The sequence below is a fragment of the Rhinopithecus roxellana genome, chromosome 1 (genome assembly GCF_007565055.1).
Source record: "Rhinopithecus roxellana isolate Shanxi Qingling chromosome 1, ASM756505v1, whole genome shotgun sequence".
NCBI lineage: Eukaryota > Metazoa > Chordata > Mammalia > Primates > Cercopithecidae > Rhinopithecus > Rhinopithecus roxellana.
In genome coordinates this window covers 51,228,324-51,253,835 of record NC_044549.1, presented here as the reverse complement: position 1 = coordinate 51,253,835, position 25,512 = coordinate 51,228,324, and the positions used below count along the sequence as shown (strand labels likewise).

The window sequence follows — 25,512 nt, the reverse complement described above, 5'->3', positions numbered from 1 at the left end:
TGTTGATAGGATGTATCACATTGATTGATTTGCATATGTTGAACCATCCTTGCATCCAAGAGATAAATCCCACTTGGTCATGATGAATGATCTTTTTAATGTGTTGTTGAATTCAATTTGCTAGTATTGAGGATTTTTGCACCAATATTCATCAGTGGTATTGGCCTGTAGTTTTCTTTTTTTTTATGTGTCTTTGTCTGGTTTTGGTATCAGAGTAATACTGGCATCATAGAATGAGTTTATAAATATTCCTTCCTCCTCTATTTTTCAGAAAAGTTTGAGTAGGATTGGTACGTTCTTTAAATGTTTGGTAGAATTTGACAGTGAAGCTCTTGGGTCCCAGGCTTTTCTTTTCTGGGAGACTTTTTATTATAGTTTCGATCTCGTTACTTGTTATTGGTCTGTTCAGGTTTTGGATTTCTTCATGGCTCGGTCTTGGTAGGTTGTATGTGTCTAGGAATTTATCCATTTCTTCTAGATTTCCCAATTTATTGACATATAGTTGCTCATAATAGGGACTAATGATCCTTTGAATTTTTGCAATATCAGTTGTCTCCTTTTTCATCTCTGGTTTTATTTAATTGGATCTTCTCTCTTTTTTTCTTAGTCTGGCTAAAGGCTTGTCAAATTTGTTTCACTTTTTTATAAAACAGCTTTTGTTTTTATTGATCTCTTGTATTGTTTTTCTTGTTTCCATTTTATTTATTTCTGATCTTATCTTTATTATTTCTTTTCTTCCACTAATTTTGTGTTCGGTTTGCGCTTGCTTTTCTAGTTCTTTAAGTTGCATCATTGGGTTGTTTATTTGAAGTTTTTCTTCTTCTTCTTCTTCTCTCTTTTTTGTTTTTTGAGATGAAGTCTTACTCTGTTGCCTCAGGCTGGAGTGCAGTGGTGTGATCTCAGTTCACTGCAATCTCTGCCTCCCGAGTTCAAGCAATTCTCCTGCCTCAGCCTCCTGAGTAGCTGGAATTACAGACGCGCACCACCATGTCTGGGTAATTTTTGTATTTTTAGTAGAGACAGGGTTTCACAATGTTGACCAGGCTGGTCTTGAACTTCTGACCTCAAGTGATCCACCTTCCTTGGCCTCTCAAAGTGCTGGGATTACGGCATAAGCCACCATGCCTGGGCTGAAGTTTTTCTTCTTTTTGATGTGGGCACTTAACAGCTGTAAATTTTCCTCTTAGTACTGCTTTCACTGTATCCCATAGGTTTTGGTATGTTGTGTTTCCATTGTCTTTTGCTTCAAGAATTTTTTTAAATTTCCTTCTTAATTTCTTCATTGACCCACTGGTCATTCAGGAGCATGTTGTTTAATTTCCAAGAATTTATATAGTTTCCAAAATTCCTCTTTGATTTATAGTTTTATTCCATTGTGGTCAGAGAAGATGGTTGCTGTTATTTCAGGGTTTTTTTTTTTTTTTTTTCAATGTTTTAAGACTTGTTTTGTGACCTAACATATGATCTAGCTTTGAAAATGATCCATGTGCTAAGGAAAAGAATGTGTATTTTGCAGCCATTGGATGAAATGTTCTATAAATATCTATTAGGTCCATTTGGTCTATAATACAGATTAAGTCTGATGTTTGTTGATTTTCCGTCTGGAAGATCTATCCAATGCTGAAAGCGGGGTGTTGCTCTCTCCAGCTATTATTTTATTGGGGTCTTTCTCTCTCTTTAGCTCTAATAATATTTGCTTTATGTGTCTGGCTGCTCCAGTGTTGGGTGTATATATATTTACAGTTGTTATATCTTCTTGCTGAATTGACTTCTTTATTATATAGTGACCTTCTTGTCTCTTTCTATAGTTTTTGTTTCAAAATCTATTTTGTCTAAGTATAACTACTCCTGTTCTTTTTTGATTTCCATTTGCATGTAACATCTTTTTTTCATTCCTTTATTTTCAGTCTATGTGTGTCTTTATAAGTGGAATGTGCTTCTGATCATGGGGTCTTATTTTTTTATCCATCCAATAACTCTATGTCTTTTGATTGGAGAGTTTAGTCCATTTACATTCAATGTTATTATTGATAAGTAAGGACCTACTCCTGCCATTTTGTTGTTCTCTGGTTGTTTTGTGGTCTTCTTATTCTTCTTTCCTTCCTCCTTGTCTTCCTTTTACTGAAGGTGATTTTACTCGTGGTATGATTAAATTTCTTGTTTTTTTATTTTTTGTGTACCCATTATGTGTTTTTTGATTTGAGTTGACCATGAGGCTTGCAAATACTATTTTATAACTCATTATTTTAAGCTGATAACAACTTCACACTGTTTGCATAAACAAAGAAACAAACAAGCAAAGAGAAAACTAATAAACTCTACACCTTAACTTCATCCCCCCACATTTTAACTTTTTGTTATTTCTATTTATATCTTATTGTACTATATCTTGAAAAGTTGTAGCTATTATTATTATTATTTTTTTTTTTTTTTTGAGAAGGAGTCACGCTCTGTCACCCAGGCTGCAGTGCAGTGGCATGTCTTGGCTGACTGCAACCTCCTTCTCCTGAGTTCAAGCAGTTCTCCTGCCTCAGCCTCCCAAGTAGCTGGGACTACAGGCACATGCCACCACACCCAGCTAATTTTTGTATTTTTAGTAGAGATGGGGGTTTCACTATGTTGGCCAGGCTGATCTCGAACTCCTGACCTCAAGTGATCTGCCTGCCTTGGCCTCCCAAAGTGCTGGGATTATAGGCGTGAGCCACCGTGCTGACCTGTAGCTATTATTTTTTATGGATTTGTCTTTTAGTCTTTCTACTTGAGATAATAGTAGCTTACACACCTTAGTAACAGTATTGTAATATTCTGGTTTTCTCTGTACTATTACCAGTGAGTTTTATACTAACACCTTTTCTTTCTGGAGAGGTCTGGTGTTGATGAAATTCCTCTGCTTTTGTTTGTCTAGGAAAGTCTTTATTTCTTCATTTTGAAGGATATTTTCACAAGATATACTATTCTAGGGTAAAAGGTTTTTTCCTTCAACCCTTTAAATATGTCATGCCAGTCTCTCCTGGCCTGTAACATTTCCACTGAAAAGTCTGCTGCCAGACAAATGGAGCTCCATTGTAAGCTATTTGTTTCTTTTCTCTTGCTGCTTTTAGTATCCTTTCTTAGGATCCTTGACCTTCGGGAGTTTAGTTATTAAATGCCTTAAAGTAGTCTTCTTTGGGTTAAATCTGCTTAGTGTTCTATGACCTTCTTGTACTTGAATTTTGGTATCTTTCTCTAGGTTTGGGAAGTTCTCTGTTATTATTTCTTTGAATAAACTTTCTACCCCTGTCTCTTTCTCTACCTCATCTTTAAGGCCAATAACTCTTAAATTTGCCCTTTTGAGGTTATTTTCTAGATCTTGTAGCCATGTTTCATTCTTTATTCTTTTTTCTTTTGTCTCCTCTGACTGTGTATTTTCAAACAGGCTGTCTTCAAGCTCACTAATTCTTTCTTTTTTTTTTTTTTTTTTTTTTTTTTTTTGAGACGGAGTCTCGCTGTCGCCCAGGCTGGAGTGCAGTGGCCGGATCTCAGCTCACTGCAAGCTCCGCCTCCTGGGTTCACACCATTCTCCTGCCTCAGCCTCCCGAGTAGCTGGGACTACAGGCGCCGGCCACCACGCCTGGCTAGTTTTTGTATTTTTTAGTGGAGACGGGGTTTCACCGTGTTAGCCAGGATGGTCTCGATCTCCTGACCTCGTGATCCGCCCATCTCGGCCTCCCAAAGTGCTGGGATTACAGGCTTGACCACCGTGCCCGGCTTAATTCTTTCTTCTGCTTGATAAATTCTGCTGATAAAAGATTCTGACTCATTTCTCAGAATGTCACTTGTATTTTTGAATCCAGAATTTCTGCTTGATTCTTTAAAATTATTTCAGTCTCTTTTTAAAAATTATTATTTATTTATTTATTTATTTATTTTTGAGATGGAGTCTTGCTCTGTCGCCCAGGCTGGCGTGCAATGGCACGATCTCAGCTCACTGCAAGCTCCGCCTCCAAGGTTCACGCTATTCTCCTGCCTCAGCCTCCCGAGTAGCTGGGACTACAGGCACCTGCCACCGCACCCAGCTAATTTTTTTGTATATTTTTTAGTAGAGACAGGGTTTCACCATGTTAGCCAGGATGGTTTCGATCTCCTGACCCTGTGATCCGCCCGCCTCAGCCTCCCAAAGTGCTGGGATTACAGGCGTAAGCCATCACGCCTAGCCTATTATTATTATTTTTTATTATACTTTAAGTTCTAGGGTATATGTGCACAATGTGCAGGTTTGATACATAGGTGTACAAGTGCCATGTTAGTTTGCTGCACCCATCAACTCATCATTTATATTAGGTATTTCTCCAAATGCTATCCCTCCCCCAGCCTCTGACCACCGCAACAAGCCCTAGTGTGTGATGTTCCCTGCCCTGTGGCCAAGTGATCTCATTGTTCAATTCCCACCTGTGAGTGCGGTGTTTGGTTTTCTGTCCTTGTGATAGTTTGCTGAGAATGATGGTTTCCAGCTTCATCCATGTCCCTGCAAAGGGCATGAACTCATCCTTTTTTATGGCTGCATAGTATTCCATGATACATATGTGCCACATTTTCTTTTTTTTTTTTTTTTGAGACGGAGTCTTGCTCTGTCGCCCAGGCTGGAGTGCAGTGGCGTGATCTCAGCTCACTGCAAGCTCCGCCCCCTGGGTTTACACCATTCTCCTGCCTCAGCCTCCCAAGTAGCTGGGACTACAGGCGCCCGCTACCTCGCCCGGCTAGTTTTTTTGTATTTTTTAGTACAGACGGGGTTTCACCGTATTAGCCAGGATGGTCTCGATCTCCTGACCTCGTGATCCACCCGTCTCGGCCTCCCAAAGTGCTGGGATTACAGGCTTGAGCCACCGCGCCCGGCCGTGCCACATTTTCTTAATCCAGTCTATCACTGATGGACATTTGGGTTGGTTCTAAGTCTTCGTTATTGTGAATTGTGCCGCAGTAAACATATGTGTGCATGTGTCTTATAGTGGCATGATTTATAATCCTTTGGGTATATACCCAGTAATGGGATGGCTGGGTCAAATGGCAATTCTAGTTCTAGATCCTTGAGGAATCACCACACTGTCTTCAATCTCTTCGTTAAATGATAGAATTCTGAATTCTTTCTCTGTGTTATCTTGAATTTCTTTGAGTTTCCTCAAAGCAGCTATTTTAAATTCTCTGTCTGAAAGGTAACGTATCTTTCTCCAGGATTGGTCACTAGTGCCTTATTTAGTTCATTTTGTGAAATCATATCTTCCTGGATGGCCTTGATGCCTGTGGATGTTCATCAGTGTCGCCATTGAAGAGTTATGGGGTTGGTTGTTTGTACTTTTCCTTCTTGGGAAGGCTTTCCAGGTATTTGAAAGGGCTTGGGTGTTGTGACCTAAGCCATATCTGCATTAGGGGGCAACCCAAGCCCAGTAACATTGTGGTTCTTTCTGACTCAGAGAGGTACTGCCTTGGTGATCTTGGATAAGATCCAGGAGAATTCTCTAGAATTTCACAGAGACTCTTGTTCTCTTCCCTGCTTTCTCCCAAACAAATGGAGTCTCTCTCTGTGCTGAGCCACCTGGAGCTGGAGATGGGGTGACATAAGTATCCCTGTGGCCACCACCACTGGGACTGCACTGGGTGAAACCTAAAGCCAGCACAGCACTGGGTCTTGCCCAAGACCTGCTGTAACTACTGCCAGACTACTGCCTATATTTGCTGAAGGCCCCTAGGGAATCTACAATCAGCAGGTGGTGAAGCCAGCCAGGTTTCTGTTCTTCCCTTTAGGGCAGAAAGTTCCCACAGGCCCCAGGCAGGTCCAGAGATGTTGTCTGGGAGCCAGGACTAGAGTAAAACACCTTCAAAATCTACCTGATGTTCTATTGTACTGTGGCTGAGCTGGCACTCAAACCATGAGACACAGTCCTTCCCACTCTTCCCTCCCTGTTCCATAGGCAGAGGAGTCTCACGCTTTGGCCACCACCACCAGGTCCATGGGGAGTACTGCCAGGCTACTGCAACTGTTCACTTAAGGTCCAAGGACTCTTTAGTTAGGCCTGGACTCACTCTTCAGGGCAGTGGGCTCCCCTGTGCCCCAGGACAGGTATAGAAATGGCATCCAAGAGCCAAGGCCTGGAATCAGGGACCCCAAGAGCCCCTTAGTGCTCTGCCTCCTCATTGCTGAGCTAGTATATAAGGTGCAAGACAAAGTCCTCTTTACGTTTCCCTCTGCTTTTCTCAAGCAGAAGGAGTCCCTCACTGTGACCACCACATCTGAGAATGTGCTGAGTCTCTCCCGAAGCCAGCATGTCTCAGAGTGTCACCCAAGGCCCACAGCCTACTACCTGGGTATCACTGCTGGTTATTCAGGGCCCAAGGGCTCTTCAGTCAGCAGGTGATGGGTCCTGCCAGGACTGGGTCCTTCCCTTCAAGGAAGTAGGTTCCCTTCTGGCCCAGGATGTATCTAGAAATGTAATCTGGGAGCTAGGGCCTGGAATGGGGGCCTCATGACACTGACTGGTACCCTATCCTACTGTGGCTAAACTGGTATCCAAGATGTTAAACGAAGTCCTTTTTACTCTTCCCTCTTCTCTCCTCAAGTGGAAGAAAGGGGTCTTTTTTGGAGCCATGCACTGCGCCACTTGGGATTGGGGGAGGGGTGTCACAAGCACTCCCTTAGCTGCCCCAGCTGGTGCCTCAGTAGGTTGCATACCCTCTAAATCCATTGGCTCTGAGCCCAGCTCAGCACTAAGGCTTGCCTGGGAGTTGCAGTCCTTACGGCCTAGGTTGCCTTTCAAGTTTATTTAGAATCCAGAGCCCACAATGGACAGGCTTGCCAAAACGCAGGATGCAGACACTGGGATGGGTGACTCCCCTTTGGCTAGGGCAGGTCTAAATGCTCCCTTCATGAGTGAGCTTCAGCTGAGTTCAACCTGGTTTTGCTTTCCACTATGACGGGAAAGCACTGAGTTCAATGCAAAGTCTGACAATCACTGCACTCTCCCTCTCCCAAATGCATAGATCCTCTCTCTGTGCCATGTAGCTGCTGCCAGGGATGGGGAGGGGTTGTGTCAGCAATTCAAGACTGTCTTTCCTACTTCTCCAGTGCCTCTTTCAGCAATATGAAGTTAAAATCAGGTACTATGAGTGCTTACCTGGTCTTTGGCTATTTTGAAGATGCTTTTTTGTGTAGGTAGTTGTTAAATTTGGTGTTCCTATGGGGAGGACAATCAGTAGAGCCTTCTATTTGGCCATCTTTCCCCACCCCTCCACCTAACTTTTATTACAATATATTGTTTTAATTGTTCTATTTTAGTAGGAGTTATTGTTAATCTCTTAGGGTCTAACTTATCAATTAAACTTTATCATAGGTGTACATGTAAAAATCATAGCATATGCAGGTTTGGTACTATCCACGGTTTCAGGCATTTACTAGGGGTCCTGGAATGTATCTCTCAAGGACTGGGGGGACTGCTGCATGTCTATTGGCCTCTTGTCTATGTGGCTGCTTTCCTTTGCCACCCAACTTTTAGCCGCCTTGTTGTGTCCATTGACACTGGGATGTATATTCCGTGATGCTGCATTATAGGGCCTTAATTTTGTTTAGGAATTAGGCTCACATGTGCATGCTAGCATGGGTGATTAGCCTTGCCTCATAGCTCATAAGTAACTGTGGGTCCAAGCTAGCCTGGCAATGTCCCAGTTTATGCCTGTTGTCCTATGACATATGTATGAATGATGCCTGATTTTGCTATAGCCATTCTGGTTTGAAGTCACTTTGGGTTTGGGGGCCTCCACCATCCATTCCACGTCTATATGCTGTTCCACCTCACCTGCTGGCAGTTCTGGGGCCAGGCCGACTTTGAGCACCAGCTCCAGGAGTTGGGCTTACTCCCTGAGGGGACGGCAGCTATTTCTGGAAGGTATCCAACGTTACAAGAAGAGAACTATTAATGGTAGTTCCTAGTCAGAGCAAGAGAGCATCACCTTTGAGGAGCCCAAGGCACCTGGGGCAGGTCAGACATAGTGGCTCAATCCAGCAGATGCTCCAGGTGGCCCGCCAGCAGGTCGCTGGACCTCAGGCCCTAGGCTTAAGTTCAGGGTTCAGTCTCTGGTCCCTGTTGGCAGGAGAAGTGGGGGAAGTGACCAGGAACCACTCAGGGTGGCAGATACCAGAGATGGTCCCCAAGCATTGGCCAACAACCCCCAGGATTCACCAGCAGCAAGGAAGCCTCCATTCTGAGGCCCTCAGGGCTTCAGTTAGAGCCTGAGAAATGCCCCCACCCAAAGCCAGGTTTCATCCTCAAATCTAAGGTGAAATTGAGCCTGCATACTATGAGGCTGCAACTGGGTGGGAGTCAGAGGTTCAGTGTAGGTAGGACTTGACACAAATGACTAAATAGATGCCCCTGGAACCTAGGGTGGGAGGATCACTGCCATGACTCCACATAACCACATCCTCATACTACCTGTCATGGAGGACAGCTGTGAAAATTATATCACAGGCACAGATCGTTGTCATCCAGGTCATGCAGATCATTGTCATCCAGTCTGCAGAGACTCAGATGACAGTGATCTGTGCCTGTGGCACTTGGGCTCCCTCCAGAAGACCCAAGATTAGCCATCATCAGAGAAGTTTTCAAGCGGATTGAGAATAAATAGAGACTTTGTGTCTTTAATCAGGAGAATCAAAAGGGTCCAATTCAGTGAGGGCAGTCAAGCCCCAGAAATGCTCTTTTCCTGGAACCCGGGGAGACATGGCCAGTCTCATCACTTGCACAAGTCAGTCCCTGACACATCCATCATGGATGACTCGCAGTATGAGTAACATCTCTGTTTGATAACTGACCAGTCAACAATTCCTGGTGAGCATCAATGATACCACCAATATTCTGATATTTAGAGGATGCTGCTCTCCTACTTTTCCTGGCTCCATGTCCCCTGGTAAACACAATGTCTTGAAAAACCATTTTCTAAAACCCCTCCTATATTAGTTTTCATGCTGCTGATATCCAAGACTGGGAAGAAAAAGAGGTTTAGTTGGACTTACAGTTCCATATAGCTGAGGAGGCCCCAGAATCATGGCAGGAGGTGAAAGGCACTCCTTACATAGCAGCAAGAGAAAATGAGGAAGAAGCAAAAGCGGAAATGCCTGATGAACCCATCAGATCTCATGAAACGTATTCACTATTACGAGAATAGCACAGGGAAGACCGGCCCCCATGATTCAATTACCTCCCGTTGGGTTCCTCCCACAACAAGTGAGAATTCTGGGAGATACAATTCAAGTTAAGATTTGGGTAGGGACACAGCCAAACCATATCATTCTGCCCCTGGCTCCTCCAAATCTCATGTCCTCACATTTCCTTTTTTTTTTTTTTTGAGATGGAGTCTCACTGTGTCACCCAGGCTAGAGTGCAGTGGTGTGGTCTCGGTTCACTGCAACCTCCACCTCCCAGGTTCAGGAGATTTTATTGCCTCAGCCTCCTGAGTAGCTGGAACTACAGGTGTACACCAGCACGCCCAGTTAATTTTTGTATTTTTTGTAGAGACGGGGTTTCACCATGTTGGCCAGGCTGGTCTCGAACTCCTGACCTCAGGTGATCTGCTTGCCTCGGCCTCCCAAAGTGCTGGGATTACAGGCACGAGCCACCATGCCTGACCATGTTCTCACATTTCAAAAGCAACCATGCCTTCCCAACAGTCCCCCAAAGCCTTAACTCATTTCACCATTAACCCAATAGTCCAAAGTCTCATCTGAGACAAGGCAAGTTCCTTCCACCTATGAGCCTGTAAAATCAAAAGCAAGCTAGTTACTTCCTAGATACAGTGGGGTTGCAGGTATTGAGTAAATACAGCCATTCCAAATGGGAAAAAAATGGCCAAAATAAAGGGGTTACAGGGCCCATGCAAGTCCAAAATCCAGCGGGACAAATTTTAAAGTTCCAGAATGATTTCCTTTGACTCCAAGTCTCACATTCAGGTCACACTGATGCAAAAGGTGGGTTCCCATGGTCTTGGGCATCTCTGTAACTTCTTGCCCTCCAACTACAGGCAAATCTAGAACTATAGAAGATGTCAGCATGCCGCCCCCGCATCGAGGAGTGGGAACCCCTGCCAACAGCCTGGAGTTCAGCGACCCCTGCCCTGAGGCCCGCGAGAAGCTGCAGGAGTTGTGTCGCCACATGTGAGCACCTAAGTGCTTGGGTCGGGGGAGGCAAGGGTTCTGAGAAAGCCCGACCCCCAGCTGGGAGTCCCTGTGTATATGTGAGTGTCCAGTCACAGAAGTGTGGGAGACATGCTGCCTGAGAGCATGGGTTATGCGGTACTCCCCACAACAGCCACAGGTGCAGCTTCCCTCACAGGCAGACACACACCCCTGTCCTTCCTTGCTCACCATCCTCCCTACAATATCACTGCAACCATGCAAGGAAGACAGGATTGATGCCCATTTTGTGGATGGGGAAACTGAGGCAGCCTAAGCAGTTATGTGAGTAAGAAATTGCCTGAGCTCACACAGCTCCAGTGGCCTGCCTCCTGCCCCTGCTCAGCAATGCTCTCTACCTCTGCAACACCTTGCCGGGGATGCCCTGTTGCATGACTCCTTACATTTAGGGCTTTTGTGCCCTGTTTGTTTCTTAACTTAATTTGCCAGATGTTCTACAAGACAAACAAAAACCTCTCAAAACAAACCAAAAAGACACTTGACATGGGTAGTTAGTGGTTTTTATCATTCTGTGGGGCCATCCCACAAGCCCTAGCAATTTACTCAACATTTCTCTCAGGGCCCAGGCCATTGGGTATAAAGGACTTAAGCACCTGTTCACATCTAATAGCTTAGTCATATATGTCTCTTGGGGGTCGCTGGGCTAGAACATGGGGAGAGGGCAGCCACTGTTTGCCTCCTCACTGTGACACTCTAGAAGGAAGCTCTGTTCCCTGAAACCTCAGGACTGGAGTGAGCAAGGTCTTCAAACCCTCAGGACCCCCCCCCCACACTTCCACACACAGTCCCACTCCATAGGTCCTCACCCTCAGGCTCAGGTGGAAATCAGGCAAGGGCTGTTCTTAGATGGGCACTGGGAACTTCCCAGTTCTTCCCAAAAACTACCTTTATGGACGAGGGAGCATGGGTTGGGGACGTGTACTTTGGGCACAGGGGAATGGGATAGGGGTCTTGGGTACTAAGGAGGGGCTGTAGAGAGCATCCCTGGTGCGTGAGAACCAAGAGGCTAGACAATATATTGGTCTCCTTCTCTGCAGAGAAGCCGAAAGGGCCACGTGGAAAGGGAGGAATATCTCCTACCCCATGATCTTACGAAACTACAAGGCAAAGATGCCCTCTCATCTAATGATGGCCCGCAAAGGAGACTCTCAGACCACCCCGGGTTTACATTACCCTCCCACCGCAAGTGCTCAGACTCTCACCCCCACACCTCACCCATCATCCGCCAACCATCTCTTCAGTCGGCATTGTCAAGAGGGGAAGGCGCCCAAGAAGGCCTTCAAGTTTCATTACACCTTCTATGACGGCTCCTCCTTCGTTTAGTATCCTTTTATTTGGTGCCACCCTATCTCCCCAGCTACTCAACCCCAGAGAACTCCAGGACTTGACACAGCCCAAATATTTCCTTGGGCCTTTTAGTTATCAGAGAAGCCTGGTGATGGGTCTCTTGGGTATTAAGAGTTTGTCTATATCAGACTCAAGAGGTCAGAGGAGGAGGTAATAAGTTTCAAGCCTCAAGTTCAGTTCAGATCAACATGAACATACCAAACCCCAGCTACCTATGAGAAGCTTGTCAGTGCAGGCTGGGAATGCAGACAAAGTCCCTGCCTTTGAGGACCTCTCAGTTGAGACAAGGTTAAAGACACAAAACAAATCATCTCTAGTGGAGAGGAGGGAGTTATGAGGCCTTAAACAATTGGGAACCTTCATCCTTCTCTCCTTGGCTCAGTGGTTAAGCTCTGTGGTCCTTGCATACTTCACCCATCCACATCCTTGGAGCCTGAGACCTCACCCCAAATGCGCTATCTGCTGGGCCCTGACTGCTCTGCAGCTGAGATGTGACTGGGCTCATGAGCCTAGTGCTAGCTGTGTCCCAACCTTGGATGTAGGAGCAACAAAAGGAGAAACATTTTCTCTTTGAGAATCTGATGAAAGCTATAGACCTTCTCCCTACAAATAAGCACTTATCTACACATGCCTGTAAGGCGTTACCTGTGATTGCAGGGCATTTACCAACCTCCAAAGCCTGTCTTTGGATCTGAGTTTGAAAAGACAAATCTCCTTGGAGGGTGAGCCCTGAGGGCTGTGCATACCTCAGAGTGATTTGAGTCTGATTATTTTCTTCATTCACAGATGTGTATCGAGTATCTATCACGTGCAATGAATTCAGATAATGGAGTTAATAGACCATTTGTACTTCAGAGGAAGCAACTTTAATTGCTCCTTTTAAAGTGAAGAGAAGGAGTTTGAATTTGGGTGGTAAAAGCAAAAGAGAGGGCTCCCTTTAGAGAATGTCTGGGTTGGAAGTCACCTTGTACCTTATGTTCTTTTTGGGGGTCCTGTTGCCCAAACTTAACATGTTCTAGAGCTGGACCAGATCACAGATGTCATTCATTTGGCCACAAGGACTCCGAGGCCTGAGAGGGCAAAGCACTTATTCCAGGTTACGCAGTCTAGTTACATAAAATGTCACGGATGGGAAACACAGTCATTTGTTTCTGCCCCTTCACTGTAGAAATGGGAAAACTGAGACCCAAAGGCATGGTGTAACTGACTGTATGCCACAAAAGGAATTCTGTGGCCAAGCTAGGCCTGGGTTCAGGGCCTCGTTGCCTCAATTTAGGGTCCTCTCTTGGGTACCATTTTTATACCTTTAAGGATTATTTCCTCTAGCACAGAGCAGGGTAGAGGGCGATGGAAGTGGATCTCATTTTAATAATAAAATCACTGGGCACTCAGGATCCCCTGCCCCTTTCTTGGAGGAGAGGACGTGTCTCTGGGCTGTCTCAACCACTTTCACAAAGGCCAAGGCCCCCAACCAGGCTCTCCTGGCAGCAGCCCCCTTGCTTCCTTTGTCCTCCTCTTGACTGAACTGGGAATTGAGGATTTAAGCGCTCTGTCAAAGAAGTCTCATTGTTTCTCAGACCGTAAATGAATCCATTCATCACACTCTGCTCGGCCCTGCTTGCAACACGTCCACAGTATTGAACACAGCTGACTCCTTCGAGAGCAGCTGCTGCTTGCAATGGGTTGTGTTGTGCCCCACCCCCGCTTCTTTCTGACTCTTCGCTGCATTTAATAGGATGATCTCCCTGAGCTCCTCATGAAGCAATGTCTATGAATTAGCCTTCTATCAGGGGCTTCAGAAAGAGGGTGGGCTTGTGTATGATAAGAGCACAGCACCCTAGCCTGCAGGAATTTCTGTTCTCTCACTTGTCCCAGAGTTCTGAGCACCTTCCCACCCGCTACCCCCAAACGGTCTGAGAGATTCCCCCAAACTTTTGATCCATTGCTACTGGCACTCTTGACTCACATGCCAGCAATGATCACATCCTGGCAATTAATGCTCTTCTCTTTGAGAGTCCTAAAAGACCAGGGCTCTAGGCTCAGTTGTTTTTGGTGACCCTGCACAAGTCACTTGATCTCTTTGCCTCACTTCCCTTGATTATAAGATGAGGAAGTTGAACCCAGTGATCTTAAAGGAGAAATTCTGTGTTACTGTGTTCAAATAGTCAGAACACTTGTGCAGCTGTTTGATCCCTCTCAAGTACGGAAAATGTTTGGAAAGCTCTTCTTTCACCTAATGGCTTCCATAGAACACTGGGTTCAGTAGTTGATTCTGTTTTCATAGAGATTGCTGGTCAAGCTCTCAGGCAAAAATGATATGTCTGGGCCGGGCGCGGTGGCTCACGCCTGTAATCCCAGCACTTTGGGAGGCCGAGGCGGGCGGATTACGAGGTCAGGAGATTAAGACCATCCTGGCTAACATGGTGAAACCCCGTCTCTACTAAAAATACAAAAAATTAGCCGGGCGTGGTGGTGGGCACCTGTAGTCCCAGCTACTCAGGGGGCTGCGGCAGGAGAATGGCATGAACTCAGGAGGTGAAGCTTGCAGTGAGCTGAGATCGAGCCACTGCAGTCTAGCTTGGGCGACAGAGCAAAGACTCTGTCTCAAAAAAAAAAAAAAAGGTATGTCTGCACTGGGAATATCATAAAGCTCTAAGCTATAATTGGTTTGCATTTGGCAGCTTCAGACCCCAGACCTGTCTTAATGTTCACTGCACTGCATTCATTCATTCTAGTGGGTGTGAGTGGTATCTTACTGTGGTTTTAACTTATATTAACCTAATGATGAATGGCATAGAGCATCTTTTCGTGTGTGTGTGTGTGTGTGTGTGTGTGTGTGTGTGTGTGTGTGTGTGTTTTGGTACATCTTCTTTGGAGAAATGTGTATCGAAGTCCTTGCTCATGTTTTGATTGAGCTGTCTTTCTTTAAAACAAGTTGTAAGGGTTCTTGGCCGGGTGCAGTGGCTCAAGCCTGTAATCCCAGCACTTTGGGAGGCCGAGACGGGCGGATCACGAGGTCAGGAGATCGAGACCATCCTGGCAAACATGGTGAAACCCCGTCTCTACTACAAAATACAAAAAAAAACTAGCCGGGTAAGGTGGCGGGCGCCTGTAGTCCCAGCTACTCGGGAGGCTGAGGCAGGAGAATGGCGTAAACCTGGGAGGCGGAGCTTGCAGTGAGCTGAGATCCGGCCACCGCACTCCAGCCTGGGCGACAGAGCGAGACTCCTTCTCAAAAAAATAAAATAAAATAAAATAAAATAAAATAAATAAAATAAAATAAAATAAAATAAAAACAAGTTGTAAGGGTTCTTTACATATCATGCATAGATACTAGATGCTTATCAGATATGTGATTTGCAAGTATTTTTTCCTGTACTGTCAGATGTCTTTTCACTCTTTCAATAGCATCATTTAATGCACAAAAACTTTTAAATTTTGATGAAGTCCAATTTTTTCCACCTTTCTTTTGCTGCTTATGCATTAGGCTTTATGTCTAAAAAACCATCGCCAAATCCAAGGTTATAACATTTACCCCTGTGTTTTCCTCTTCTTTTTTTTTTTTTTTTTTTTTTTTTTTTTTTTGAGACAGAGTTTTGCTCTTGTTGCCCAGGCTGGAGTACAATGGTGTGATCCAGCTCACCATAACCTCTGCCTCCTGGGTTCAAGCGTTTCTTCTGCCTCAGCCTCCTGAGTAGCTGGGATTACAGGTACGCACCACCATGCTGGACTAATTTTGTATTTTTAGTAGAGATGGGTTTTCTCTATGTTGGTCAGGCTGGTCTTGAACTCACTCCTGACCTCAGGTGATCCACCCACCTTGGCCTCCCAAAGTGCTGGGATTACGGGCATAAGCCACCATGCCCAGCCCCCTGTGTTTTTTCCTAAGAGGTTTATACTTATAGGTCTTGTGGTCTTTGAAGCATTTTGAGTTAATTTTTGTGTGTGGTATAAGATAAGGTTCCAATTTCTTTCCTTTGCGTGTGGATAGCTAATTGTCCCAGTACCATTTATTTAAGAGGCATTCTTTCCCCATTGAATGGTCATGGCACCCTTGTCAAAAGTCAATTGACTATAGAACTATAGATGTACGGGTTTATTTTTGGACTGTCAATTCTAAGCCATTAACACATATGTCTGTCTTTATGCCTGTACCACACTGTTTTGGTTATTGTAGTTTTGTAGCAAGTTTTGCTAAGGTAGTGTGAGTCCTCCCACTTGTTTTTTTTTTTTTTTCAAGACTATTTTGGTTGCTTGGAATCTCTTACAATTTCAGGTAAATTTTCAGTCAGATTTTCCATTTCTACAAAAAAAAAAAAGCCAATAAGATTTTGATAGGCATTGCTTTGATTCTGTAGATCACTTTGGGGAGTAATACCATTAACAGTTTGTTTGTTTGTTTGTTTTTGAGACAGAGTCTTGCTCTGACACCCAGGCCAGAGTACAGTGGTGCCATCTCGGCTCACTGCAACCTCTGCCTCCTGGGCTCAAACAATTCTCCTGCCTCAGCCTCCCAGATAGCTGGGACTACAGGTGTGCGCCACCACGTCTGGCTAATTTTTGTGTTTTTAGTAGAGATAAGGTTTGGCCATGATGGCCAGGCTGGTCTCAAACTCCCGACCTCAAGTGATCCACCCACTTCTGCCTCCCAAAGTACGGGGATTACAGGCATGAGCCACCACACCTGGCCAACAATGTTAATTCTTCCAACCCATGAGCACTGGCAACAAGCAGTACAAAATGGTGTATAAACAAGAACAAAAAAGCAATTTACAACAGGATCAGAAAGATTAAAATACTTAGGAATAAATAACAAAGAGGTACAGAACTTGTACACTGGAAACTACAAAACATTGCCAAATTAAATTAAAGAAGACCTAAAGAACACAGGAAAGACATCCTGTGTTCATGAGGGCAACTCTTTTGTGTGTGTGGATCTTATATCTGTAACTTTTCTAAATTTGTGTGTTAGCTCTAGATTTTTTTGTGTGGACTCCTTAGAATTTTCTATATATAAAATCATGTCATCTGCCAACAGAGGTAATTTTACTTCTTCCTTTCCAATTTTGAGGCTTTTTATTATTTTGTTGTTGTTGTTGCTATTTGCTGTGGCCAGAACTTTCAGTACAATTTTGATTAGAAGTAGTGAAAGCAGGCCTACTTGTCTTGTTCTTTATATTAGAGGAAAAGTTTTCATTCTGTCACCATTGATTATGATGTTAGTTGTGAGTTTTTTCCTATATGGCTTTTAATATGTTGCAGGAGTTCCCTTCTATTCCGAATTTTTTGAGTGTTTTTTTAATCATGAAAGGGTATTGAATTTTGTCAAATGCTTTTACTTCATCAGTTAAAATCATGATGATTCCCCCCCAACTCCTGCCATTTTATTACTATGGTACATTACATTGATTTTTGTGTGTTGAACCATACTTGCATTCCTGGGATAAATCACACCTGCTCATGGTGTATAATCCTTTTGATAGGCTGCTGCTAAATTTGGTTTGCTGGTATTTTGTTAAGATACTTTATGTTTATATTCATAAGGGATATGGGAAGTTTTATTTTTATGTATTTGTCTGACTTTGGTATCAAGATAACCTGGCCTCATAGAATGAGTTAGGAAGTGTTCAGGTCTGCTCTTCTATTTTTTGGAAGAGCTTGAGGAGGATTGGTATTAATTCTTTAAATGTCTGGTAGAATTCACCAGTGAAGCCATCTGGTCCTAGGCTTTTCTTTGTTGGGAGATTTTTCATTACTGATTTAATTTCCTCACTTGCTATAGTTCTATTTAGGTTTTTTATTTCTTTTTGAGTCACTTCTGGTAGTTTATGTGTTTCTAGGAATTTGTCCATCTAGGTTATCTAACTTTATGGTGTACAGCTGTTTGTATTATTGTATTATTAGGATTTTTTTTTATTTCTGTAAGGTCCCATTTTCATTTCTGATTTTAGGAATTTGAGTCTTTTTTTTTTAATCAGTCTGCTAGAAGTTTGTGCTTTCTTGATTTATCAAAGATGCAACTTTTGGTTTTGTTCATTCTATTTTTCTATTCTCAATTCTGTTTTTCTCCACTCTGATTTTTTATTGTTTTCTTCCATCTGCTGGCTTTGCTTTAGTTTGCTTTTCTTTTTCTAGTTCCTTAAGGTAGAAAATTGGGTTATTGATTTGAGATCTTCATTTTCATTTAATGTTGGTATTTACAGCTATAAATTTGTTTCTGAGTGTTGCTTTGCCTTTCTCCCGTAAGTTTTGATATGTTGTGTTTTGTTTTCATTCACTTCAAAGTATTTTATAATTTCCCTTGTGATTTTTTTATCCACCTGTTGTTTGTGTGTTGTTTAATTTTCATTTATTTGTGAATTTTCACAATTTTCTTTTGTTAGTGATTCCTAGTTTCATTCCATTGTGATCAAAGAAGATACTTTCTATGGTTTCAATCTTTTAAAATTTATTGAGACCTGTTTTGTGGCCTAACATATTGTCTGTACTGGAGAATGATCTATGTGAGTGTGAGAAGAATGTGTGTTCTGCTGTTGTTGGGTGGGATTCTGTATGTTCCTATTAGTTCTAGCAGTGTTGTTCAAATCCTCTATTTCTTTCTTTCTTTTTTTTTTTTTTTTTTTTGAGGTGGAGTCTCACTCTTGTCACCCAGACTGGGATGCAGTGGCGCAATCTTGGCTGGCTGCAACCTCTGCCTCCCGGGTTCAAGTGATTCTCCTGCCTCAGCCTCCTGAATAACTGGGATTACAGGTGTGCACCACCATGCCTGGCTAATTTTTTTTGTATTTTTAGTGGAGATGGGGTTTCACCATGTTGGCCAGGCTGGTCTCAAACTCCTGAACTCAGGTGATCCATCCGCCTTAGCCTCCCAAAGTGCTGGGATTACAAGCGTGAGATACTGCAGGCTGCCTAAGCCCTCTATTTCTTTATTGATCTTCTGTCTAGTTATTCTATCCATCATTGAACATAAGGTAGTGAAGTCTCCAACTATTTTTGTAGAACTATTTATTTCTTCCTTTAATTCTGTCAGTTTTTAAATTTATATATATATTGAGGCTCTGTTATTAAGTGTGTGTATTTCTATAATTGTTACATATTCTTAAGGTATTCACCCTTTTCTCAATATGTAATGTCCTTCTTTGTCGCTTGTAAAAATGTTTAACTTAACATCTATTTTGCATGGTATTAGTATATTCACCCCTACTCCCTTTTGGTTACAATTTGCATAGAATATCTTTTTGTATCATTTCACTTTCAACCAAATTGTGTCTTTGGATCTAAAGTGAGTCTCTTAGATGCAGCATATGGTTGAATTGTGTTTTGGTTTTTTAAAATTTATCCTGCCATCTTTTTTTTTTTTATTTTGAGACTGAGTCTCACTCTATCACCCAGGCTGGAGTGCAGTGGTGCAATCTTGGCTCATTGCAACCACCATCTCCTGGGCTCAAGCGATTCTCATGTCTCAGCTCTGGCCTTTTTGATTAGAGAGTTTAATCTATTTCTGTTTAAAGTAATTGCTGATACAGAAGCACTTAATTCTTTAAGTTTTCTATTTGTTTTCTATATGTCTTATACCATCTTTGTTTCTCAGTTCCTTCATTACTTCCTCTTTTTGTGTCTGACTTTTTATAGCATGCCATTTTGATTCACTTCTCATTTCCTTTTCTCCATATTTTTAAGTTATTTCCTTAGGGTTGTCTTGCTATAATGTGTTGAATGGTTGTCTCCCAAAATTTGTAACCACATGGAACCTCAGAATATTACCACATTTGGAAATAGGGGCTCTGAAGTTGTAAATTTTAAGATGCATCATATTGTTGGGGTGGGCCCTACTGCAATGACTAGTGTCCTTATAAGAAGAGCAAACAGACACACACACACACACACACACACACACACACACACACACACAAGAAAGCTATGTGATGACTGAGGCAGAGATTGAAATGAAGCATGTACAATCCAAAGAATACCAAAGGTTTTTGGCAATCACCAGGAACTATAAGGGGCAAGGAAGGATTCTTCCCCAGAGCCTTCCAAAGCATAACCCTGTTGACACCTTGATCTTGGACGTTTAGCCTCTGGAACTGTGAGATTATAAATTTATGTTGCTTTTAGCCATCCAGTTTATTGTACTTTGTTATGATAGCCCTAGGAAACTCATATACCTGTGTATTACAATTAACACACTAGTTTGAATTAATAACTTGCCACAATAATATATAAAACTCTGCTCCTATATAGCTCTATCCCTTCCCCTTTATGTTGTTATCAAAGAATTATGTTTTATAGATACATTGTGTGCCCATTAACATAGGTTTACAATTATTGTTTTATGCATTTATCTTTCAAGTCATATAGGAAAAAAAGAAAAATTATATGCTGAAAATACAATACTGGATTTTATATTTACTTATATAGTTTACCAGTGTTCTTTTTTTCTTTGTATGAGTTTGAGTCACTGTCTAGTGTCCTTTCATTTCAGCCAGAAGGATTCCCTTCAGTGTTTTTTTGCAGGGCAGGTCTACTAGTGATTAACTTCCTCAATATTTGTTTATCTGGGAATGTTTTAATTTCTTCATTTTTGAAGGATAATTTTGCTTGATATGGAATTGTTGGTTAACAGTTTTATTTTTTTCCTTTGAGGTCTTTAGATATTTCATATTGCTGCCTTCTTAACCCCATGGTTTCTGATGAGAAATCAACCATTAATCTTATTGAAGATCTCTTAATATATGATGAATCTCTTTTTTCGTGCTGCTTTCAAGATTCCCTCTTTGTATTTGTCTTTTGACAGTTGAATTATAATGTGTCTCAATGAGAATATCTTTGAATTTATCCTACTTGGAGTTTGTTAAGCTTCTTGAACATGTATATTAATTGTCTTTCATCAAATTTGGGGAGTTTTCAGCATTATTTCTTCAGATATTCCTTCTACCCTAATTTCTCTTGTCTCTCCTTCTGGGACTCCTGTTATTCATATGTTGGTAAGCTTGATGGCCTCCTGTAGGTCCCTGAGAATCTTCATTTTTCTTCATTTCCTTTTCTTTCTGCTTTCATTCTGAAATGCATCTGTGTCTGGAGTACTGCTTGTGAAATTCCTGCACACAGGAATGTCCTGCCCATACCATGTCCTCCTTAGTCAGGCCAGTGCTTCTTGGGGTCTCTTTACTAGAAAATGAACAAGGAGATGTTACCTGTCCTCCTTGATTTGTCAGAAGTGGAAGCAGCCTGACAACATTAGAAATATTGCTGGCCTTAGAGATCAAATCCTGGCTCTGCCACTTCCTTGTGATGTGACATGGGGCAGATAATTTTCTGCACTTTGGATTCCTCATCTATAGGGTGACCAACTCATCCTGGTTTGCCTGGGACTTTTTAGGTTTTGTACTGAAAGTTCCATGTCTTAGGAAACCCATTAGACCCAGGGGGACCCTACTCATCTGTGAGAGGAAGATAATACTACCTACCACAAGGTGGTTGTGAGAAAATAGAAAGAAAATACAGAAAAACAGCTAGGTCATCGTTGGGTTCCATAATCATATAATTGTTACTTATGCAAAATGCAAGGAGGGTGTTTGAAGATGGAGAAGGATGCACCAAATAGCTACCACTTTGACGTGTGGACTTGCTTCAATGGGACAACTGAGAGCAGAACCAGGGGAATTTTCTGTTAGTTCTACCTGAACATTTCTGCCAGCTATCCCTCTGGAAACATCGCTATATGTCAGATCCCCACATGCTGCAGAGGGAGAACCATCACTTGCCTCTTTAATGACATACCTGGCTTCTCCTTGCTGGCCCTATTCAATGCTGAAGGTCAGGGCTGTGTTCACTACAACCTAAAAACCAGGTAAGTAGACTGGAAGAGTATAGTCTCATAGAAGTACCTCTGAGGGTGATGGAGGGAGGACTGAAGTGGTGACTGTGAGTCCCTGGTTAAAGAAGAAGCCAGGCGGTGTCCAGAGGTCTAGTAAGGCAGTGAGGCAGGGCTGAGGCTGTTTCTGCAGGGACATAGGAACTTTAAGGCTCAGCCTTTCCTTGCTGTATCCATGTCACAGCCAATGAGAAGGACACCTTCCCAAGTCCTACTCCACTTGGTACCCCAGAGCACTAAGATCTTGATTGTTAGTTATATTAATGGAAGAATTATTTAGTGGAAAAAATGTTTTGTACCAGGAGTGGACGGAGAGGCATGAACATGCTACTTCTGTGGCATCTTTTAAGAGAAGTGCATATTCTTGCCAGCCAAAGGTTGATATTGTCTGGCTTTTCTTTTTTGTTTTGTTTTTGTTTTTGTTTTGAGACAGCGTCTTGCTCTCACTCTGTCACCCAGGTTGAAGTGCAGTGGCGTGATTATAGCTCACTGCAGCCTCGAACTCCTGGGCTCAGGTGATCCTTTCACCTCAGCCTCCTGGGTTAGCTGGGACTACAGACATGCGCCACAATGCCTAGATAATTTTTTAAACTTTTTGTAGAGACAGGGTCTCACTGTGTTGACCAGGATGATCTCAAACTCCTGGCCTCAAACAGTCCTCCTGCCTCAGCCCCTCAAAGTGCTGGGATGACAGGCATAAGCCACCATGTCTGGATTTGCCTGGCTTTTCATAAGGAAATTGTTCTCGGAAGAAATGACTTACTCTTATGTTATAGGTATTCCAGTTCCCATCTTGGTGCCTATTATACACTTGAGCTACTAGGCAACAGAGCACAAATCCCATTTCTTCCCCTCTTGCATTTAGCCTGAGCCTTCATCATCTCTCTCAGAATAGGCTCCTCCAGTAGCATCAACAGGTGTTAAGGGGCCTCAGACCATAGCAAGTGGGGAAAGTGAGGCTGCCTGCAGGACTCCACCATTCCTCCAGCCTAGGACTGAGTCTTACAGACCTGCCTGCCCATAGCCTGCAGTGATGAGAGCTTCCTTCAGGGGCCCAGTGGCAGCTACTCACTTCTGTATCTCTCCTAGTTGCCCATATGTCTTAATCTTGGATGAGGAAGGTGGGACCACCAATGACCAGCAGGGCTATGTAGTCCACAAATGGAGCTGGACTTCCAGGACAGAGACTCTGCTTTCCCTGGAATACAAGGTAGGGATGGGCAGCACAGGTTGGGTGGCAGTGAGCATCACTGTCACAGGGAGGGCCTTGGCATCCTGCCATGCACTGCCTAGCATTAAAAGCCCAGGGCTACCCATAAGACAGGAATCCTGTTCTGAAGGAGCTCATAATCTTGTTCAGAGGTTCCCAAGTTGGTGGATGGTGGTCCAGGTTGGCTGAAGGGAACTTTTCACCAACCTAAACTATTGGCTGCTTTACAGACATTTCTTGGTAATATCCTTCCTGTGTAATTTTTATTATTAATATTATTCTATTTTTACTGTTAAAATATGTTTTATGAAGTCACGGTTATAGTAGTTGATAGCTTTATTTTTAATGCCTATGTGTGGCAATAATAAAAATTAGCAATTCTATATTGGTCTCAGTTTTTGTTTTTGTAACTTTATTATCTATAAAATAAAACAATCTAGAAGTCAAAAGTGACTGATAGATACAAACTCTTTTCATTCATTTGGCTGTTCAGATAATTATTCACCAAAGGTTTATTAAATAACAAATAATAAAGAGGGCTGAATTATTAATAATATATTAATAAACTTATTAATAAAACAACTAAGTGTGCTTGTTACTTATCTGTGGCAGAGTTCCTCATCATTGACACTAATGACATTTTGAGATGAATACTTCTTTGGTATAACTGTGCATTGTAGGATGTTTAGCATCCCACTAAATTCCAGTAGTATCCCCTTCTCCAGTTGTGACAACCAAAAATATCTTCAGGCATCACCAAATGTAGCCTCTGGGGGGCAAAATTGTCCCCAGTTGAGAATCACCAATCAGAGGATGGAAGGAGAAACAAAACTTACCAAGGAACTCAGAAATCTAAGGAAGTAATAAGAACACAGATTAGACACAGATAAGAACTGTGAGAGAAGGGCAAGTGCTGGGATTCAGAGAAAGATCGCAGAACATAGCATCCACTCAAGCTGGCCTGAGAGAAGAGCCCCACCGTAAGGTTGCGGACACAAGCACTCGGAGTGCATGGGAGGGCTCCAGCCCCCTACCCTTAGTCTCCTGTTTCTTGTCCTCTTGGTTCATCCTCTGCACTGGCCACTGACTCTCCTCCTTATGCTCTGATTCCTCAGACCACACCTCTGCTCAGGAATATTCACTCCCTTGAACATGTCTCACTTTTCCTACTCCTTTGGCCTGAAATGCACCCCCTCCTCTCTTTGCCAGTGCAAATGGCCTCCCAAATTCCTTCAAAACCCTGCTCAGACTCCCCTCCTTTGTGGCATTCCATCCCACACCCATTTCTATCTTCCCACAGTGCACACAGTTTGGATGAGTCACTTGGTAATTAATGTCAGGAAGAGGTTCTCGTCTCTGGCTGCGTATCAGAATCACCTCTGGGACTTTTTATAAAATAAAGATCCCAGGCACAGCCCCAGAGCAACCCTGACTCAGTTGGTATGTTAGGAGTTTTGGATTTCTGTGGTTTTCCCAAACATTTCTGAGGCTTGGCCAGGTCTGAGATCCCCAGTCTAGGGGTGTGTTGTGTTGTTTACTTAATGTTTAACTTTTCATAGCAGTATGAAAAGTTTATAATCCAAGATTAGAAATCAGTTGAAGGCAGGCATCATAAGTTGTGTGTTAGTGTGGCCAAGCAGAGAAAACTGTGATAAGAATTTGAGGAGCTAAGTACTAGTGCCAACTTTGCCAGACTGTGGCTGTGCAACTTTGCAAAAACCTTTCAGCTTCTCTGAGTCTCAGTTGTCTCATCTATACAAAGTGGGTCACCAGAACTGCCCTCCGGCCTCATGGTATTTTCATGAGAAGAAATGAAATAATGGAGGGGAAAGTTCTTTGACATCATTAAAGTGTGTTAGCAATGCATTTTAGTTCACTGTTATATATTTCCTGGAGCTGCATGCAGAAAAGCACAATAGAGGCAAGTGAAGTCAGGAGTGGCCTGGAAAAGAAGGTGGCCCTGGGGTTGTAGCATGGGGGTGAGTGTGTGTGATTCACATAGAGAGGAGGAGGAGGCAAAAATCTTCTGGGTAGTGGGAGCAGAATCTGCAAAGGTTGAAGTTAGGACTAAATGTGTAATTTTTAAGAGGTCACAAGTGCTTCTTGTGAAAGACAGGTGGAGCAAGAGGTATGTATGGTGTCAGGTGGAGGCGGGAGGCACTGGATGTCAGGCTGGGGAGTTTGCATGCTGTCTTGGAGGCTGCAGGGGCCAATTTGTTTTTACCCAGATGTTTACTATTTCCATTGTTCTTCATTACTCTTTGAAGATCCAGGTTTCCCTCTGGTACCATTTCTCTTCAGCCGGAAGAACTTCCTTTGGCTTTCTTGAAGTGCATATCTTCTGGCAATGTATTCTCTGTTTTCTTTCATGATTAAAAAAAAAAAAAAAAAAAAAAAAAAAAAAAACTCTTTATGAAAGGGTATTTTTGCTGGATATGATTCTGGGATGATTTTTATTTTCTTTCAGCATTTTAAAGATGTTCCACTGTGTCTGTCTTCCATCGTTCATAAGAAGTCTGTAGTTATTCAAGTCACTGTTTATTTTCTTTACCTGCTTGCAAGATTTTCTCTTTTCTTTGGTTTTCTAAGTTTAACTGATACATTTAGGTGTAGTTGTCTTCATATTTATTCCATTTACTGAGCTTCTTGAGTCTGTAAATTCATTTAAATTTGTTTCATCAAATTTGGGGAATCTTCTAAATCTTCTTTAGAAAAAAAAACTTGCTCCAATCTTTCTCCTTTTCTTCTGAGACTCCAATTATGTCTATTTTAGACCTTTTGATATTGTCCCAAGGGTTCCTGAAGCTCTCTTATGTTGTTGTTATTCACATTATTTTTCTCTTTACTTTTGAGATTGGGTAA

General features: G+C 42.7%; 1 protein-coding gene across 3 annotated transcripts in view; it reads left to right on the top strand.

Moving 5' to 3' along the window:
• Positions 1 to 25,512, top strand: part of C1H3orf20 (chromosome 1 C3orf20 homolog) — a 101,368-nt gene that overhangs the window by 20,005 nt on the left and 55,851 nt on the right. For all 3 annotated transcript variants that reach the window (XM_010381521.2, XM_010381523.2, XM_010381522.2), the window contains exons 6-9: positions 10,045 to 10,177; positions 11,254 to 11,538; positions 21,264 to 21,416; positions 22,530 to 22,650. In XM_010381521.2, coding sequence (XP_010379823.2) covers positions 10,045 to 10,177; positions 11,254 to 11,538; positions 21,264 to 21,416; positions 22,530 to 22,650 — 692 coding nt within the window. The remainder of the gene's footprint in view (positions 1 to 10,044; positions 10,178 to 11,253; positions 11,539 to 21,263; positions 21,417 to 22,529; positions 22,651 to 25,512) is intronic.